The sequence below is a fragment of the Dermacentor albipictus genome, chromosome 2, assembly GCF_038994185.2.
Source record: "Dermacentor albipictus isolate Rhodes 1998 colony chromosome 2, USDA_Dalb.pri_finalv2, whole genome shotgun sequence".
NCBI lineage: Eukaryota > Metazoa > Arthropoda > Arachnida > Ixodida > Ixodidae > Dermacentor > Dermacentor albipictus.
Genome location: NC_091822.1, coordinates 185,201,696 through 185,221,112, shown reverse-complemented (window position 1 = coordinate 185,221,112; position 19,417 = coordinate 185,201,696). Strand labels below are relative to the sequence as shown.

General features: G+C 51.0%; 1 protein-coding gene across 1 annotated transcript in view; it reads right to left on the bottom strand.

The window, feature by feature from the left end:
• E23 (Early gene at 23) overlaps nt 1-6,107 on the bottom strand; it is a 219,741-nt gene extending 213,634 nt beyond the window's left edge. Inside the window, exon 1 of the mRNA XM_065454131.2 lies at nt 5,284-6,107. Within this exon, the coding sequence (XP_065310203.1) occupies nt 5,284-5,372 (89 nt within the window). The 5' untranslated portion in view covers nt 5,373-6,107. The remainder of the gene's footprint in view (nt 1-5,283) is intronic.
• Nucleotides 6,108-19,417: the final 13,310 nt, after the last annotated feature.

Sequence of the window (19,417 nt, the reverse complement as noted above, 5' to 3'; positions counted from 1 at the left end):
AAATGATGTGAGAAGAAAATGATTACGAGAAGCCGCCCATATTTCCGCAGCAACTCTGCTATAGCTCAGCCGGCTAATAACGCCGAAGCAATTCGTCCGCGAACAGGCAGCATCTGTCGCCCGTCTTGGAAGCGATGACGCGCTTCCAAGGCGGGCAACCGATGCGCTATGCGCTCACGCAGTTCCTACGGGAGCAGTACGTAAAGGAAATAAATCATTTGAACAATATTCACGGAGCTTACTCAGAGTGGTCCAAACCACGGGCTCGACGCAGCAGATCCGGCAAGGAAGTCGAAGACAAGGTGAGAAGCTCGGTCGCCATGAGTCGGTGGCTACAGCAAGACGCGCCTGTACACGTCCGAACAACTGCGGGCACTCGCGAAGAACAGAGCGAAAAACGCGTCTGCCAGATACCGTAGCTCGCCGACCTCCTCACGTCGGCTATATACTCTCTGCCGCGATCTCCCCAGATGCCTGTAAAGAGCGCGTCTCCCTAACGACCCCTCGGTCACATGGCGCCACTGTGAGAAGCGGCAAGTTGTGAGAAGCGACAAATTGCCGCCCAACGTGGAGAAACCGCGAAAACCGCAATTGTCAACGTTCGTTCGGAAGGAACCGATAAAGCAGTTCCCTGAAAGAACTGCAGAAACCGCAGATGGGCCTCCCCGGCAGTCGGTCGGGGTAGACGGGCCGAAGGCGTAGCAAACCAGTCCCAGCTGACAGAAGCGCGCTCCCAACATCAAGAGGCGGCCCGCGACGCGTCACATCTGGCGAAAAGATGTCGAAGCTCCTGCGATCGGTGGCAGCAGGTAACGTCGGCGACCGCTTGACCTGTTCGCCGCCGAGGATGTACATGTGTACGGTAGGCAGAGAGACAGACGCTCGGGGCAAGCCCCGCGGTTTGCGTGTTTACGCAGCAACGTGCGATTCGGAGCTAGGGGGGGGGTCTGTGTCGCGTCGTCTGCTTTGTTGTCACGTGTCTCGCGCTGCTAGAATACGGAAGAGCAGAGCAGCAGAAAGGGTATACAGGAATAAAGACAATTATTTTTGATGTCCGGTGCCTACATCCACGTGAATCCCAGTCACCTTTTCCTCTATCTTTTTCATGAGCGCTCGTCGTCGTTGAACAGTTGTACCCTGGTGGAAAACGATGCCACGCGTGTTCACGCGAACGCTGGGAGAACGAGCGACAACCTTGCCGGTACGACACGTGAAGTGGTGCCTAACGCAAAAGAAGAAGAAACGCAAAGAAACAATCGAGACGAGTAGAAATATGAAGAAGGCATACAAACAAGCGCTACGTTTCCAGAATCATCATCAAGACAGTGCTACCGACTCACACATCTTTCTTCCTCGCTGATGGCGTCCAGGGAGGTGCTGTCAACTCTGCCTAGGTGACAGCAAAGGACGTGATGCAAAAGAATGCCCCTTCCCCCACCCCCTAAAAAAAATAAAAATAAAAAAATGATACTGCGCAATGTCAATTTAACCACGTGTGTTTCGTTCTCCACCAGATCGAATATGTTCGCACTCTGCTGACGCGCCCAACTCCTGGCCGCTCAGGTGACCACGTTCGCGGAGTGCGAAGCATCTCGCTGAATTACAAATACGAGGCGATCCGAAAACGGAACGCAAATACGAAGGCGTTTTCAAGAAACGAAGGTTTATCGAGAGACGGAGGAAGAGCACTGACGAGCGTGTATTCTCCGTGCGCCCCAAATTTCTCTTCCCGGGCACGCCTCGTGTATGGCAGGTAGTGAGAGGCGACCGCCTGCCTGCCTTGCATGTAGATGCAAACCGGAGAAGGAACCAGCTCTCGTTGAACACGCGCATCAGAGAGACATCAGAGAGACAGCACGCAATATATATATATATATATATATATATATATATATATATATATATATATATATATATATATATATATATATATATATATATATATATATATATACACAACTTAAGGAAAAGTTCTGTAGGACCGGTTAAAAATGCAATTTTCATAAGTGAGAACCTTGTTTCTTTTACTATATACATGAACCGCACTCTCCATTTAGGAACCACTCCGCGATGAACCCCTTCCCACTTAAGCTCTGCTTTCTCACAACTCCCCAATCATCACTCACGAGTGCAGAAGAAATATCCTTCTGCATGGGACAGGTAAAAACGAAAGAAAGAAAGAAAGAAAGAAAGAAAGAAAGAAAGAAAGAAAGAAAGAAAGAAAGAAAGAAAGAAAGAAACGGGCGGCCTGTTTTGCAGGCCGATACCCGAGGAATTCATCGCATACTGCTTCAGCGGCGGCGGCGGCAGCTGCAGAATAAGTGAGGCTCATCCCGCCTGCCTGCCTGCCTGCTTGCCTGCGGCGATTAAAGCGCGCTGCATTTCGCAGCACAAAAAAACGCTCGCTTTGCGTCCAAGTAGGCCCCGTCTCACCAGTCGTGCCGCCGAGGCCGGCCTCGAAAGACGCGCATACGACGACTCGCGCGGCGGCTTCGCGGTCAGCCCGCGCACGTCACAGGCGGTGCACAGCAGGTGCAAGCCAGCCGGCAAGTCTGGCACCGCGGCGGAAACTACAAAACAAGCAAGCGGGCGGGCGGCGAAGATTAGCCAACCATGCACACGCCACAGTAACGAGCGGATGTTCGACGGAGCACGAGCAACGCCGTCACTGCTGCTATATACTATATAGCATTTCACGATGCGGAAAGGCAGGCGTACACACAGTCCGCGACACTTCTGTTTAAGAGCACTGCATCACTGCGCTGCGACGCAAAGAAATCCGTGTCTGCGCGTTGCTGAGTGGTTTGACAGGTCATGCTCGTGACCAGCCCAAGCCACAAGACCCTCCCCGCGCGAGCACTGCTTACAGTCGAACGTCGTTACAACGAAGCGCTCGGGGAGTCCAAAATCATTCGTTATACAAGTCACTACGTTGTAAAGGTAGAACGATAAAACCGGGACAAAATGATTCCTTCATTATACAGGTCATTTCATTGCATAGCGCTCCGCGGCTCAGTGCTCGGGCGTTATAGATTGAAGTGCGGACGACCGTATAATACGTGGACACAAGAAGGAGAAGGACAAACGCTTTCGTTCTTCCTCTGTATGTACTCTGTACGCCCGCCTTTCCGTGCCATTCGCTACGCCTCATGCAGCTTTATGTTCTTATATATAGCAGTTCCTCGCTTAGTTCGTTTTAAGGGACTCCGTAATTCGCGAGACCGGCGGTTGTTTGTTGTTTCATTTTTTTTTTACCCCCACTGCCGTCATTCCCATAGAGCAGTAAAAACCAACCAGCACTAAAAAAAAAGTTGAGCACGTTCAATTAGCATAGCAGCCACTTACTGGCAGGCACACTGGCTCATGCCGATTTGGAGAGAGGTGCTGACGCTTTAAGTCAAGTTCATGCATGCCGTTGTGCCTCGGAAAGGCGCGTTGTTTTTGGTGAGGTTATAAAAAAAAATTAACGTGTGTCGGCGGCTGGCAGCTACAAGTTGTTTTCAAGCGCAATTTCGACGCAGCATCAGCTGCTGCACCATGTTGCCGCGATTGTGCGGGCATCCCAAACCGTGGCTTGCCCACCACTGAGACGCGCAGGCTGCTCGGTCAGAAAGACGAAGACGAGAACTCCCCAACATATCACTTGCCTTCGGTCATTTCGTCTTGAAGGGGACGCTCCTAGACAAGTCATCGAGGATGGGTAACACTGGGCTGGATCATTTCTTAGGATGGAGTCCACCGGTGCTAACTGCTCCTTTTAACATCGCGGTATCGGAGATCGGCCTTGAACGAGACAGTTGCGGCAGATTACGCGAACATTTCCCTCACATGTCCTGGCAGCCAGTTCTCAAAAAAAAAAAAAAAGAAAGTCTGAAGAAAGCAAAACAGGGAGCAAGTTGTCAACGAGCTCACGTAAGAGGCAAACGGAAGATCTAAAAGCACGGGGACAAAACAAAACGAGAGAAAAAAAAGAGGGGGGAACTGTGCGTGTAGCTGTACTTACGGCGCTTCCACGAGTAGGTACATCACCGACGAAACCGAGACGCAGCCAACGTGACACCTTGAACGGAAAAAAAAATCCTTGCCACGCGTGCACACGCGGTAAGGTACTGCCGCCCGAGGCGTTATCTGCGACCGGGGGAGTCAAGTTCGAAAGGCTGGGCGCGCCTCTCTCGCTGAGGAGCCGAGAAAAAGAGGAAGAGGTGCCGGGGGAGGGGATGAACGTGACGCGAACAGCCGAGCAGCAACGCAAGAGCTCTGTGTGTACTGCAGCTAGAAAACCCCTCCACCCGCAAGAGCAAAAATAAAAGAGACAAATCGAGATAAACAACAAAGAGGGGCTTCGGAGGAGGAGGTGGAGCAGCTAAAGATGAAGAACGCAGAGGGGAGGGGATGGTGCAACTCAGTCTGCGCGCCGACACAGCCGACGGTGCGGCGATGGCGGAGGAGGGGATGAAAGGGAAAGGAGGAAGAGAGATGGAGGAGAGAGAGGGCAGTGAAACCTCCCGCCGTAGGGCAGTGTACTATCGGAGGAAATTTTTTTTTTCTTTCTATCTTTCAGTGCATGTCGTTCGCATGGGTTGCTGATGCAGGAGCAAAAAGACGCCAAATCGTGCAGTGCGCGCGGCTGAAATAGAGGTATGTGCTAGGGACAGTCACAGCTGACTCCCTCTAGAAAAGCGCAAACATTCGGTGGCCTCCAAGACGGCCTCCTTCGGGCGGCAGTAAGGGCAACCATAAGCAATCACGTTGAGAAACTTTTAAACTAATAAAAAATAAAATTATCCCCAATGACAAGCGCGGGAATCGTATGTATGCGAGTAACTTGCACCGACGTAAATAAGTTAATCGTAATGCTCTCGCATGGCACGTCTTACTAATGATAGCAAGTGCTGAACAAGCATGAAAGCTTTCCGTTTCGGAGGATGTTCCGTTAGCGGAAATACTCAGTAACAGCGAGAATAAAGGAAAGCATCCCCCCCCCCCCGAATAAAGGAAAGCATCCCCCCCCCCCCTTCAAAGCACAGCCATCGCGCGCGCGCGTTGAGAAACGTCAAAACACGACGGACATCCACGTGCGCGAAAGGTTACCTCTGTTTTTATACGACACGAGATTACCTGACAGAAACCTGCTGGACAAAAAAAAAGAGGTCAAACTCCGATCAAATACAGCCAAGACATGGTGTGCTCGTTAGGCTCAGTGAGAGCGTTTGTTGGAAAAACGAAACAGGAGTACACACACACACAGAAAAAAAAAAAGGAAAAGGCGGAGAGACCACTGACCTCCTGTTTGAGCAGACGGTATACTTGTCCTGCCTGGGCATGGTCAGATACTCGTCGCCGAGGATGAACAGATCCTTGGAGATGATCATGGTTCAGCCGGTTCCGTCGGATGCCGCGCGCGAGACAGAGCCAAAAGGCGTGCGATTCGAACGCCACACCAGCACCACACCGTAGCAGACGACGCGCGCTCGCCACGGGCGCGGGGAGTAGTACTGCTCAGGCCGAACCGTGGTTCGCCGGCACGGCTGCCCAGCGCACAGGACGATGCATCACAGAGCTGGGACTTTCTCTCGCTGCTTTCTCTGCTCAAGAACAGCGCGACACAAGTGCAAAACGGCGGCGGCAGCGGCAACAGCAGGAACGACAACAACACTCACGCAACGGCAGCAGTAGGCCGCTCGGTGGCATTCACACACAAAACGGCAAATCTAGCACCAAACGCGAAGTCGAGTGGGACAAGGCGAAAGCCGGCGGCGGGGTCCTGTGGCGGCGGTGGGGCGAATCCCTGGTCGGATGTAGCGGGGGGCGCTCTTTTCAAAAGAGCCGAAGAAAGGAAGGTTGTGGGGGGTAGCCCGAGGATGGGGTGCCGGTGAGGGGAGCGCTTTCACCCCTGCTGCACGACGACCCAGAAGAGGGGGGTTTGCGGCAGGTGCGGAGACGGGGCTGCGGCGCACAGGTGCTTCAGCAGGTGAACTGCGGGTGCATGGTCCAGCCCCGAGGTCCGGTTTGTGTAGCTTCTCTCGGTGCGAGGGTGCGAGCCAAGTCGGCGGCAGCAGAGCGTGCGGTCTCTCGCGACGGCCGCGCGCAGTCGCTGTCGACACAGTGACTGAGTTATTTGCGACGCAGGGCGGCTGGCGGCGCTGGAGGCGGCAGCGCGCGCGCCGGAAACGGGTTGGGCCGAGTCCAACGCAGCAGCGCCGGCTCCTCCGCGAGGGAGGAGCGACCGGCTTGCGGCCTCGCTTGCCGCTCGGTGGGCCTGCGCTCCTCAAGCAGCGCTATCCGTCACGCAGAGAGCCGCCAGACGGCAGCGAGACGGCCTCTGGTCGAAGAGCCCGGGCCAGGGAGCACCCCGGTGTTCGTGCGGTGTGCCAAGGCGTGAGAGCGCTGGGGAAATTTGGCGTCCCCGGAGGGTCGCGTATTGGCCAGGTTGGTAAATATTGAAAGCTTGAACCAGCGCCACAAACATGGCACAAAAAGAGAGCGTCGCAGTTCGTAGCTGCAATAAGGAAGGAGGCAACACAATAGAGATATATTCGGAAATAGTTTTGTGATCAGTGACGTCGCGCAGCGCGCGAAGTCATGGTGGGTAGTGTAGGGGTTGAAGGACGGAGTTCGGGATGAAAACCAAACTTGGGAGTATTTATTCTACATTATGTACAGGGACGTGAGCGTCAATTAACAGTCGTACAGTCATTACGGGCCGGCAGCAACTCGGACGCTGCGGCCCGCGGCAAGAAGTTCGAGAGAGCTGAATCAGGGAATCAGGGACTGCTCCAGAATGCTCAGGTCTCTCTGGAAGGCTTCTTATAAACCCTTCGAGCACTGTAAGTCACGTCATGTTTGACCAATAGGAGAGTCCGCTCAGATGACGCCATTTTCAGCCAATGGTAGGCGCCCGTGTCGCGGTGTCACACGTGGCGGCTCTCTGCGGTCTTGCCTCGCAGACTGGCAATGCACTTCTTCTAACGAGGAGAAGGGGAGGGCTGCTCATGCTCCATTGTCCGAGCCCCCCTTCTAATCCCGGCGGCGTACGAACTTGTTGGCACGTGAACTTGTTGCCTTCAACTTGTTTGCTCGGCCGCTCCTCTGGAATGTGCTTTCCTGCTTCTGCATTCCTCAATTAGCTGTGCTGCGTTTCGAAGTGGTTTGGGGAACTCGAAGTAGCCTCAGGAAATGGCGCCATATCTAACAGTAGGTGGGAAGTACGCGACGTGTTCTGGGACGATCACTTACGGCGATGCTATCGCCTCGGCCATCAGGCGCATGCTGATTGGATGGTTGCGCAAAATGGGATGAGCTGAATGGCTGGTTGAACGCTACGCCACGCGAACTCGATAGTATCGCCGAAAGTGATCGTCTGAGAACACGTCCAGAGTACGCCTCCGGGCCCTGGCTATTCCGTTTCACTTAGTGCGAAAATGTAAAGCTGCATAAAGAAATCTGTTTCGGTCACATGTGCTGCTACCAAAGTTATCAGTGTAAACAAATAATAGTGAACGCTGAGCTTGGGGTAAGAGTGCTAGAGAAAGCGAGGTTATTATTTCTCTGTTTTGTAGCGTGACTGTGTGCAATTTTCGTTCTAAACGCCATGCGCCAAATATTGCTCAACAGCGAACTTTCTCACAATACGTAAGATGTATGTCTTACATGGAGGTTCACTGTAACAAGGCCAAGCGATCAGTCATTACAATCGCGGAGTCGTTCCAGACTCAACATGAACGTCATGAGTGTAGTCCTGTGTCGAAATGACCTACAGCCTTGTATTAGATTCTGACTCCAGGTTTTATATACAGGAATTTATGCGATGAATTCATCTGCAGCCTTTAAGTTTATATGAAATTCGAAACGCTAAGATGAAAGCTTTCTAGAAAACTCAAGCGGCTGTAGTATGTAGCACCGTCTAAGGTATCCAACTTTTCTATAATGTGTTCCCAAATACTATATGATCTCAGCTTGGAAGCAAAAACTGATGTTACGTAATTTTTAGGAGCGTGACAGCACAAGCGCCCGTGCCTGCAGGTCACGAAAGCTCAGCGTCGCAGCGTTGTCTGCTAGCTCAGTCTCCAACGGCAGCCATACGAGAACGAACGGGGTGAGCGTTTTCATTTATCGGCCAAGTATCAAGTATCAGAGAGCGCTATACAGCTTCCGCATCGGCTTCTACCATAGCCCGAACACTGGACAGCGCGCGCAAGCTCCCTGTGCCCTGGATGTCTCGGAGACCATGCTTTTACCACGGAGTATTTGTTTGCAGCACAACCTAGAGGAGAGGTATCACTTCACCGCCTATGGTGGGATATCTGCTATTATTTTGGAGACCGTCGGATCCCTCCATGATGTCAGATGAACCATATTGTCTTCCGTACCATCTTGTCACTTGACTGTAGCGTCAGCCAATCAGTAACGGAGAGGAGGCCTCGCCCAATGTGCGCTACTAAACCCTCCGTGAAGCTTTCATTCAGTCGGCGTCGTGAGGAGGGTGACATCAGAGAGGGACAATTGACGAGCCCTTCTTCTGGTTCTCTTTTCTGGTTGGTTGACAAAACCCATAGCTTTCACTGCAAATCCCGGAGTTGCTGAGGTGAAATATAGGACAAAAGAAACCGTCAGCTCCTTCAGCTACGACGTTTCAGTAGTTTCAAACGACAAACATTTTTATACCCTTCGTTCCACGAAAAAAAAAAAGAAGGTTTGTCATGGGCGTTCACAAAAAAATAACAAGTTGTAGTACACCAAAAGAAAGTTGCAAGCATGAAGATACTGCTTCTAAAGCGACATCCGGAGTGAGAAAATCAAACACATCGTACCATATTTCTTTCAACAGACACCAAAGCGAATGTCATGTAACACAAGTCGACAGTCGTCCCACGTGCATGCAGAAGTGTATATGCTGTTTTGATCCATCTATTTGGGTAGATATCTATTGACGGGTTGGCGTTGTCTTCCCATGAACACGCGTAGGTAGTCTTTGTTTCTTCCTTCTTTTTCGTTGGCGTAATTACCTTTCAGTGGATAGTTGGCGTTCGTGTTTTACGCTCATGACTTTTCATATCCTGGATCTAGGCGGGTGTAATTATTACTTTGCTCACTATGTCACTGCTGAACAACCACATAAATGGGTCGTGTTTTGTTACTATAAAGCAACTCTTCACAACGTCTAGCTTTCTTTACGTCAGGAAGCGTAAGAGCAGATGGTATCCAACGTAAGTGAAATTAACCATCGTTCTCCGGAAGAAGTTAACGACACCATCTTTCATTGGCTCTTGGGTCACTGCGGCATCGTCGACAACCACTTCGCTGACAAGGTTGTCCGGTTGGCCCACGAAGACGCCCAAAAGGTTTCAAGTCTTTTCGCGAGGAGGGTCGCTGTAAGAGAACTTCTTCTGCTTGCCCGCAAGAAGACATGTGTCTTCTGGAGTCCTCCAACTGCGTGACCTGGACCCTTCCATAGGGCAGTTCGTCTTTTGTGTAGTGATTTATGGACGCTACGGCGTAACGAGACCTTACTGCATCAAGTAGAATTAATGTGAAAGCATTGTATGTCCCACCACGGGAAAATCCGACGTAGTCGGCGTGACCGAAAGATGGTACCGAAAATGGCCGACGGCGCAAAGAAAAAAAAAAGACGTCAGAAAAATAGTCGCACTGACGTCAAATTTCTCAGGGAGGTTCCTGTAGATACAGTAAATTAACGGCTTTGGAACGAAAATTTGGTGCGTTTCGGGCTGGGTGGGAGTCGAACCAGGGACCCTCGGGACGCGAGACGAGCACGTTTCCCCGACGCCACGGTGGCTCCGACTGACGAAAGCTGCGCGTAGTGTGTGCGTCATTGCACGCGTCACGTCGCAGCCATCTGACTGACTAAACCTGCGTGCGTCATTGGGCACGCGACGGTGCTGCCAATGGGGAGGAGGTGGCGCCACGTCACAAGTATAGAGTGATCGCGTTCATGACGTTCCGAGGGCTACAGACGGCATAATGCTTTCGCATTCTCGCACGTAATCAGTCTTAAGTGTCCCTGTCGAACTATTATTGTTATTATTATTATTATTATTATTATTATTATTATTATTATTATTATTATTATTATTAGTAGTAGTAGTAGTAGTAGTAGTAGTAGTAGTAGTAGTAGTAGTAGTAGTAGTAGTAGTAGTAGTAGTAGTAGTAAAACGAAAGAAAAACAATGGTGTTATAATTTCGAATAGGCACAATTGTTTGACGAACACAGGAGCCGCATATTTTAGTAAAGAAGTCTGTGCGAAGGTAAGGGAAACGCAATGGCAGCCGACGAATCAAGTGCTGAGAAATTTTAAGGTATACTGCATGTAGTTGGTTGATACGCGACTGAGACAACGGGACATCGCTAGGCCTCCGTCACTACAGTTGACATGAAAGATGATTACATATTGTTGTTAGCCACGTCAGTAGTAATGAAAAGGGTAACTGGAGATCGCAGGGATAGCTAGGCCTCCGTTTTTCACTGAACCAAAAATAAGCGTCGATAATGGTTATCATGGCGATGGTGATGATCAAGCTTGTTGGCAGAAAATCATATACAGTAGTTCTTTGTAGAAATACTAAACTGCTTGAGAAGTACGGGACTGCTTGGGGAAAAACTTTCTTCGCCCTATAGAGTGGAGAGATTAATCTCAAGCAACTCCTAGCCGCAGGAATTGTCGGGAAACTTTATCGTAAAGCTGTACCCACTTCAGTAGGGAGAAAGTCCTTGCACTACACTTGGCGCAGTCTTGGATACGCTTTCAGTCTAGACACGTGTTTGAGTACGATGGACAGAGCACCGGTAACTTCCAGAATCGCGCGTGGCGTCACGAGAGCTCTCCTGTAGCGCGAGAACATTCTTTAAGCTAATTTTATCTCTGCGAAGCACGATTTGCAACCGGGGAGGATCGTCATCGCAAACATGACGCCATGCCACGTGACACACAGACTACGAGCTCAACCTGACGAGTCATTTCTCCCTGGAAGAAGCTGCTAAGCCCGTTCCTCTCGCCGAACTTAAGCGGCTCTCTAGGAATCAAAACAATACTGCAAAAGCTTACAGCACCTGGTGAGCACAACTCAGTTTATTTGCCTGTTTTGCTCGAACGTGACCGATGCGCACGCGACTAGCTGCGAGAGTTACCGTAACACCAGCCGTCGTCTTTAAATGTCTTGAAGCCAAATTGTTCAATGTTTTCTGTCGCGTTTGCTTTTTCGCCACTCCGTTCTTCGAATTCACTCACTACGCCGGTGGATTGTCATGTTGACATAATTTCGAGTGATGGCCACAGTGAGTGTTCCTATATACTGAGTAACGCATCACCGCAGTCTTCGCGCACATTTCGCACTTGCACACAGCAGACGCTCACTCGACGCGGACTCAAAACCCACGTACTTGTTAGTCACCCGCTCTAAAACAGCAACCACATATGAGGCCACGAATGCTGCCAAACATCTGGCGACGCAAGGCTCCACCACGCCGCAACAAGCGCCGAGACAAGCGCGAGAGCGTTAGCGCCACGGTGTAACTTGCAAGGTCGAAATAGTAAGCACTTTCTGGCTGTTATTCCGTTCCGCTGCTGCGCGCAATGAAGCAGTCGTACCCACTTCGTTACGCAATAACGTGAGAACTAGGGTGTAAGCTCGTCAGCCAATTAGGAGCACTAACGCAAGTGACCCCGCATCGAGTGTCGCTCCGAGTCACAGCGTCGTCTGCTCGTGACTCGAGCGTCGGAGCATGCCTCGTAGCTTCTTCCACATAGCTTGCACTCTAGTGCCTGGTTATCGTGAGACGCTGAACAGCGGGTGAAACCGGGGACAACGACGTGCCGCTCTTGTAGAACCGCGCGTGCATTTTTTGTCCGCCTCTTGCTGACCGCTGGGCAGTGTGCCCGCCACGGCGATCGACCGCATGCAGTGTGAACGGCCCAAAGCGTGCGCTCGCAAACGCAACTTCGCAACGCCGCGTCGAGCGCACACATCGAGTCCAGCCACGGTCGGACCTGGGGCGTCGCGAACGCGCATCGCCGCCGTTCGCCGCTTCGGAGCGCAGCCGCGTTCGGAAAGCCAGCAGCAACAGCCGCACTCGCTGCCGCCACGGCGTCGGCGGTCAGCGACCCTCTCGAAGCGGGCGGCGACGGCAGCAGCCGGGCGTGCGAGGCACGCAGCCCAACAGCGGCGGCGGCGGCGGCTCCCGCAGCGAGAGCGGGCCAAGTCGAGCTGCTCCCTTCTTCCGATATCGGTCCAGATTAGCCGGCCTTCCTGCTTTCCCAGTTATCCGCCGGGCGGAGAGGCGTCACCGCGGCAGCAGCCCTATTTTGGGCCCCTGCCGTCGACTCCTGGCTTCGCTGCCGCTGACCGCTGAAGTTGCTGCTGCTGCTGCTGCCTCGGATGCTTTCTCCGCCGCCCACCCGCCTCGAACGGCTCGCTGCTGCTACTGCTCGAACGCACCAGTGTATATATACTGCTACGCTTCGGGACGGGGACGCGTTTTCGTGGCGGCGGTGCAGGTCGATGTCGTGCAGCCGCTGTGTGCGCGCACTCAACTTTCTCGAGTTGTGTACGCGCCCTTATGTGTATACAACATGCACGCGCGCGTTTGCGGTGCAGCGACGAGGAACTGCGCGTTGGACGGGCGCGGATAGAAAAAGAAAAGTTTATATATATATACGTATGGCCTCGATTTCGTCTTCGGTCGCGGTCGCGCGCACGCGCGCGCACTTTGTCGGCTTCGCTTTGCGCGATCTCGTGCGCCGGCTGACCAAAATGTATCTGCAACAGGCTTTGCCGGGCCTGCCACGTACAAGGAGGAGGAGAACGAGAGAGTCGGGCTGGTTGGTTCTGAAGCGTGGCGGCCAGGGGTGTACGCACGAGATCTCGGCGTGGTTCGCAGCTGAACAAGTGTGCGCGCGCGCGTGCGTGTACGTGTGTACGTGCATTCGCTTTCGGGCGCGGTCAGTGGGCACGTCCGTTCCACTTAGCCAATCCATATCGCCTGCTGATTTGCCTATATAGAGTGTTTCGTCTGTTGCCTCGTCTGTTTAGTAGGACGAAGCCGCTCACGAGGAAGAAAAAATAAAAGAAATCTGCGCGTACGCCCCCATCTCTTCGCCCGATATCCGCGTCACGCTTTAGTGTACTGAGAAGCATTGCTATCGGGGCATTACACTGTCGGAACACCGGTCATTGGCACAACGTCACAGTTGCTGGACAGCGTCCATAAACCGTCGCTTTTGCGCCGTCGTTATTCATCTCGCAAAGTGGCACATGTCGGCGAAGGGCTTTAATCTCAATTTGCTATTATCGTCTTACAGCTATGTGCAAGAAAGAATTTTGGAAATTGCCACGTGGTGGTGACCGGTGAGAAATCGAACATTGAAAATACTGTGAATTAAGAAACTTGGCCCGCGTATTCGCAAGAACATCTTGCGCTAGTTTTGCCCGTAAGAAAGTTTCAGCCAATGCTGCTACTGGACTTACTGTTAGCCAACTCGGCCGGCCAATGGTACAGAGGACTTGCGAACAAAACGTATCCGTGAATTCGGCCCTTTATTCTTTATTGTTCGAACTCGTGCTGCCTGTACGCAGAAAAAAACAAAACAACACGGAAATAGCAGCGATAGCTGATAACGCATTCATCGCTCGTCAGATCTGAACTCACTTGCGGGTCAAGTGTGTCCTCCATTTACAAGTCACTAATCGAGCATTTCCTCCAGAGCAGTGGCGTAGCCAGGAAGCTTTTCCGGGAGGGCTCAGGGGCCTCGCGCTTCATCGGGCGAGGAAGGGAGGCACGTGCTCGGTGTGCCCCCCCCCCCCCCCCCATCCACTCCCCCATGGCTATACGCCCCTGTTCCACGATAATCACCGGTGATCGTGTACATAGAAACGTACACCACCATTCGCGGCACGTGCACAATCTGATCAGACACGCCCCAGGAAATTTTGGATGCTCGTTCGTCGTCGTCGTCGTCGTCGTCGTCGTCTTTGTTGTTGTTGTTGTTTTCTGTACCGTGCTGAGAGCGGGACTGAGTGATACTGCGCTCGGCGAGAACTTTATAACAGCGCTAATTTGGCGAAAACGAATATCGGCAAAAGTAAAACAACGACGCGCGGCCATACTTCCTTTAATTTTGACGACGCGAACATTAAGTACGTTTTGCTTTTATCCTCGCCACTTCGCGCGCATAAAATGTTTGACAAAATAAACATTGGTACATTTGAACCAAAGCAAAGACACACCTACAGTATGTTTCCGTGCAGCAGAGCCTCAGCGGAAGAGAATACCTGACGTCGTGCCCAACACGATACACCGAAACCTTGGTCGAGGTGGGACCAACGTCTCTCTGTTGTCCCGTCTGCCAAGCGGGATGTCGCCACTTTGATTGCTGGCTTTGATAGAGTAGGTGGGCGTATTTCGCAGGGGCCGAAGTGCAAAAGCTCCCGTACACTGATGTTATGACGGACATCAGCATCAGTTCTGTCTGACTTACAATTCTGGCTTCAGCACTTATGAATCAATCGTTTAATTAATCAATATCACTAATCTATCTATCTATCTATCTATCTATCTATCTATCTATCTATCTATCTATCTATCTATCTATCTATCTATCTATCTATCTATCTATCTATCTATCTATCTATCTATCTATCTATCCTTCTATCCTTCTATCTATCTATCTATCTATCTATCTATCTATCTATCTATCTATCTATCTATCTATCTATCTATCTATCTATCTATCTATCTATCTATCTATCTATCTATCTATCTATCTATCTATCTATCTATCTATCTATCTATCCTTCTTCTGCATCTATCTATCTATCTATCTATCTATCTATCTATCTATCTATCTATCTATCTATCTATCTATCTATCTATCTATCTATCTATCTATCTATCTATCTATCTATCTATCTATCTATCTATCTATCTATCTTAATCGTTAATTCGATCGATCGATGGACCTGTGTGACATGGTCCCAGGAGCACTTAGATATACAAAATATTGGCGTAGGGTACATCTGTTCATCCTTCTTCTGCGTCCCATGTCGTTACTGCTGCTAAGATGTTTCGTAAGGCTCGGCGCTGGAAGCGTGACGTAGACAGTGCACCAAAGTCACTTCACAGCACGAGAATATCCGAACCTCCGCGCCATAACGAGATCGCCCGGCTCGCGTGGGTTGAAACAAAGTCGGACATAAATTTTCGATCAACGTACCCAGCGACCATGCTTTTGTGGCCGCGGAGGGCGCTTGCGTTCGATGGCGTTCGATTCCTCTCACGTATAAGCCGATGAAGTAATGGGGCGCCGAGGCTAATATCGGCATTCCGGGGGCCTCCGCGGGTCAGAGCGAGCGACCGAACGGCCCCCGGTGAAAGGATTCAGGAGCCAGCGTTGTCAATCCAATCACGCATTGCCGGTGCAAAGCGGCATCGATCGGGTCAGTGACGTATTTGCGCGCACATGCGTCTGCTGCTGCCCAGATCGTGTCACAATATAGCCCAGAGCCAAAGCTTTGTCAATGATAAGCTAAACTGAAAAGCTTTATGCAACTATAAGAACACAACGATAGCGTAGTCGTTTATCCATATGTTCTAAGGGAAAACAAGAAAGAAAAAGAAAGAACGCGCATTAAGAGCAGCTGAACAAACCATCCTTCGTTGCGTTTGTGTATCGCCGCGTTGCTACGGTGCGCTGTCACGGCGTTCTGCTGCTGACCATCAAGTCGCGGGTTCGACTTCTGGCGTCGGAGACCGCGTGACGGCAGCGCAATGCGTTAACTGTCACTCAGCTATTGGTTCCTATTATAAAACTTCAGGTGGTCACAGTTAAATCCAGAGCTACCGCAACCCACAGTGAAGGCTCACAGAGCTGCGTCTTCAAGACACGTAACCGCAATATCATATATATTTGATGTTTAAAAATAATTATGTTTACTTCCGTATCTGCCAGGTATTTCATAATTATCGTGAACGTTATACGTCACCCCGATTTACTTTTTCGTTTAGGTTTTTCTCTCTCCCCTTTCCCTTTAACCTTTAACCGCCGGATTCTTGGCCAATCCCCCGTATTGGTTAAGCGCCATAATTGAGGAACAAGCAAGTAAACAGGTCGACGGTTCGTAGCAGGAAAGACGGCTAGGGCGCAGAGGTGGGAGCTTGTAGGGCGCTTGCACCCGGGCTCACGAAGCCTCTACCTGGCCGGCTCTGCTCTTCCCGATGGCATGCCTCCTCCCGACAACGACGTTAAAACGATCCGCACGAGTATGTTGACGGGGGTTTGGAGGCGCGGCCTTGACGGGCGCCCGGACCCGGGCTCACAGAGGCCTCCACCCTCAGCAACGTGTCTCCCCGACGACCTGTGGCGTCTCTTCCACATGTGAGCAGAAAGCGGGCGGCGTTTCGACGACCGGACACCTGCAGGACTCTGCCATCCTCGAGCGTCTTCGAACGTCGCTGCTCTCTCATCGTCGTCCGGGTCTTTTACAGAAGAAACTCACACCCGGTGAACTTTCTTTCTTCCAACATATTTTGTTGAGAACGATTCTGGCCTTTTAAACAGTGCTTTCCATTAATTGCTACGGCGTTGAGCCCAAATGATTTTAAGTCCGTGTGATTTGTTGCATGCTCCGTGTGTTTCTGCTTGAATTCTACAAACTTTTTACTGAACTGACGTTGATCTTTTGACTCAGCGCTGTTCGATGTTTGTCAACATAAAGTGTGTTGTTTGTGTTTCTGAATTTGTGGCTGGCTTTGTTCATTTCTGGCACCGAGGCAACGCCTCGTGTGTTAAGGGAATAGACGAACCAATTCGTTACGGGCACACAAAGTTCCTTACAAGGCAATGTATTAAGACTCGATCGCCCATTACGGTCGATCGTTGTCAACAGCAGCGTATAGGCTACTTCAAATTCCCAAAACGTGACAGAGTTTTGAACAGATAAGTGACATTCTGTCACGAACCAGGGATAAAAGGAGTTAAAGTGCGAGAATTAAAGCTTATCGTCGGTGGATAGACGTTCGAGAAGCCGTAATGGGACATTGTCAGCATACTTAAGAGGTCAATAAGAAATGGCCGCGCGCGGAGGTATTCTCCGCCAAGGACGCCATTTTGTCGCCCTGCAAGCCGTCGGAAAGGCCGATCGGGAGAGGGGGAGGAGGGGGAGCGATTAGAAAAAGCAAAAATATCTCAAACTAATCGTGTGAGGCGACAACGTGAGAGCAAGGTAAACACTTAGAAGTGAGTGCACGTTCTCGGCTGCTGGGCTGCCCATCGGCGAGAAATAGAAGCAGAAAGAACGAAGAGAATGGGCGAAGGGATGAGCGACATCCGGACGTGTTTTGTTGAGACCCTGGCGACCGCTGATTACCGCAGTCGGAAGCACTTGCAGAGAGAGAGAGAGAGAACGCAAGAAGGAAGAGAAACAAGAACAAAACTAAGTATAGGAGTGAGAGAGAGAGAAAGGTTCGAATTCTTTCAAGCCGTTTGCGTCCAAGAGGGTTTCTTGCGAGTAAACACTAGGCATCCACCTCAATGCAGGAAAATGCTGCAAAGCAAACTTCATCGTTGACAAAGTGGCTGCACATGATAGCAGAGAGGAGATTTTGTCGTTTTATTTTACTTGGCAAACATGGCCATTCGAACGAGAACAGCGCAGACGACAGCACAAGAAAAGGAGACAGGTATGGAGCTCTCAAAAAGTGACCGTATATAGCTGCCAATGCGGCGCGGCTGGGCTGTCGTTGCCAAACGTGGCGACTTGCAGTAAGGTTCCACCAAATCTACAGCACTCGTCAGTGACAAAAATTGCGCTAACGAAAAAAAAACGAGCTGAGGCGCAATGGCCAACGGAGCTCGACCTCATCCACAGCCTTCTCTATAACCATTACTACTCCGTCGGCCGATGACCGCCGCGGAATAGCGTAAACAAGCGCTCTTTGTGGACGTTCAATTGAAATTTTATAGCGTGTTTAGGTCATCGTAAACGGAACGCGCTATACGATGTCCGCTGTGTTCCGTCTCGGCGGCACAATAGCGCATCGACGCCGCTGCTTGCTTTCGTTATACGGTAACGTTATGTTATGTTCTGACTTTACCGCGAGGGTTTCACCGGTATATTACTCCTTTCGGACGCCGCGGGGGCGTTGCTCGGGAAACAGTTTCCTTCTCTCCCGTACCGACTGCCGCAGGCGTCCGGTTACATGGTGCGCGTGTGTTTCGTTGCACCTGCAGCCGCCAATTCCTCCCTATATATACACAGGGGGGTTCGTCGTCGCCGGTAACACACACACGCACACACACACGCGCGCGCGCACACACACGCACACGCACAGAGCTACGGCTCGAGCCGACGACCCAAGCGCCGTCGGTCACTTCCCATTGGAGTCGGTCAACGACCCCGCCCTCGCCCCGTCTATATAGCGCTGTTGGGCACGGAAAGAAAACGTAGCATAATAGAGGTGGGAGGACGTGGCGCTGCAATCAAGGCGATCGCGCCGGGTGTCGGAAACATCGAATCGCCTTGGCGTTATTATTTTCTTTATTTATATGTAGGTGGCAGGCAATCGGCTGGCAGTTAGCGTGCCGCCACTATAAGCCGCAGTGCCGGGATGAGCTATAACTCTGTTATCGCTCGCTAACTGCGCAGTAAGATAGCGTTAGGCTGGTGTTTATGGTCTCTGCTCATGCCCGATCGGGAACGATGAGGCGAACGGTGAGCTTAGTGTGCCTTCTTAGCACTTTGAGAGAGTGCGTGTCTCAGTTTCGTCAAAAAAACTTGCGAGGTTAACGTATACACACCGATCGAGCCTTGGCATGCTACTTCGCATGTTGAAAGGCAAAGAAAGAGAGAGAATTCACTAACCTTCTCTTTTGTATGTGAACTCGACTATGGTCAGGGCTTGTGTCCTGTCACAAGCGCTCTTGTGTCGTCAACGCGGATGCCGCGAAGAATCAAATCTGTAAAAAAGCCGTTGAAGAATTCAGCCAATTTCATCAATCAATCAATCAATCAATCAATCAATCAATCAATCAATCAATCAATCAATCAATCAGCCAGTCAGTCAGTCAGTCAGTCAGTCAGTCAGTCAGTCAGTCAGTCAGTCAGTCAGCGCGTCGTCGCGATTTAACCTAAACCATATGTGAGAGCTCAGATGGAAGAGAAGTGCGGATTCAGCTGTATCTTTATACGGTTTCAGATAATTTAATCGTGGTGCAGTAAAAGCACTTTCCGCCCATCTGAGGTCTGTGGACAGAGTACATAAAGAAAAAAAAAACAAATGTGGCAGGCTGTCCGGAAGCAGACGTTACGTACGGCTGAGCATAAAACACGCGCCTGCCAAAAGAACTTCTCGTGATGTAATGCTCTACGATCTCGTTGCGTGGCCGTACACTCATTGCTCCGTCGG